The sequence below is a fragment of the Apaloderma vittatum genome, unplaced genomic scaffold (genome assembly GCF_000703405.1).
Source record: "Apaloderma vittatum isolate BGI_N311 unplaced genomic scaffold, ASM70340v1 scaffold26306, whole genome shotgun sequence".
Classification (NCBI taxonomy): domain Eukaryota; kingdom Metazoa; phylum Chordata; class Aves; order Trogoniformes; family Trogonidae; genus Apaloderma; species Apaloderma vittatum.
In genome coordinates this window covers 5,999-6,244 of record NW_009722706.1, presented here as the reverse complement: position 1 = coordinate 6,244, position 246 = coordinate 5,999, and the positions used below count along the sequence as shown (strand labels likewise).

The window sequence follows — 246 nt, the reverse complement described above, 5'->3', positions numbered from 1 at the left end:
GAAGGACAAGGACCTCAGCAAGGTGGGGGTGCTGCAGTCGCCCACGGAGCGGTGCCTCGCAGACGCTTCCCGCGCGCTCTTGTCCCAGGACTTTTCTTGCCACGGCGATGCCAAAAGGATGGAGGCTCTGAGGGAGAAGGGCTCCGTGATCAGAGCGAACTCCATGGCACTGAAGAGGCAGGTCACTTCGGAGCCTTTCCTCAGCCGGCCGGGGCTGGGCTCTCCCGAGAGCAGGGAGTTCCCGGC

At 64.6% G+C, this 246-nt stretch overlaps 1 protein-coding gene across 1 annotated transcript in view; it reads left to right on the top strand.

Annotated features, from left to right (window-relative positions):
* LOC104275804 (trinucleotide repeat-containing gene 18 protein-like) overlaps nt 1–246 on the top strand; it is a gene marked incomplete at both ends in the record, with an annotated part of 7,500 nt that overhangs the window by 1,261 nt on the left and 5,993 nt on the right. The window contains 1 exon segment of the mRNA XM_009871857.1: nt 5–245. Coding sequence (XP_009870159.1) covers nt 5–245 — 241 coding nt within the window.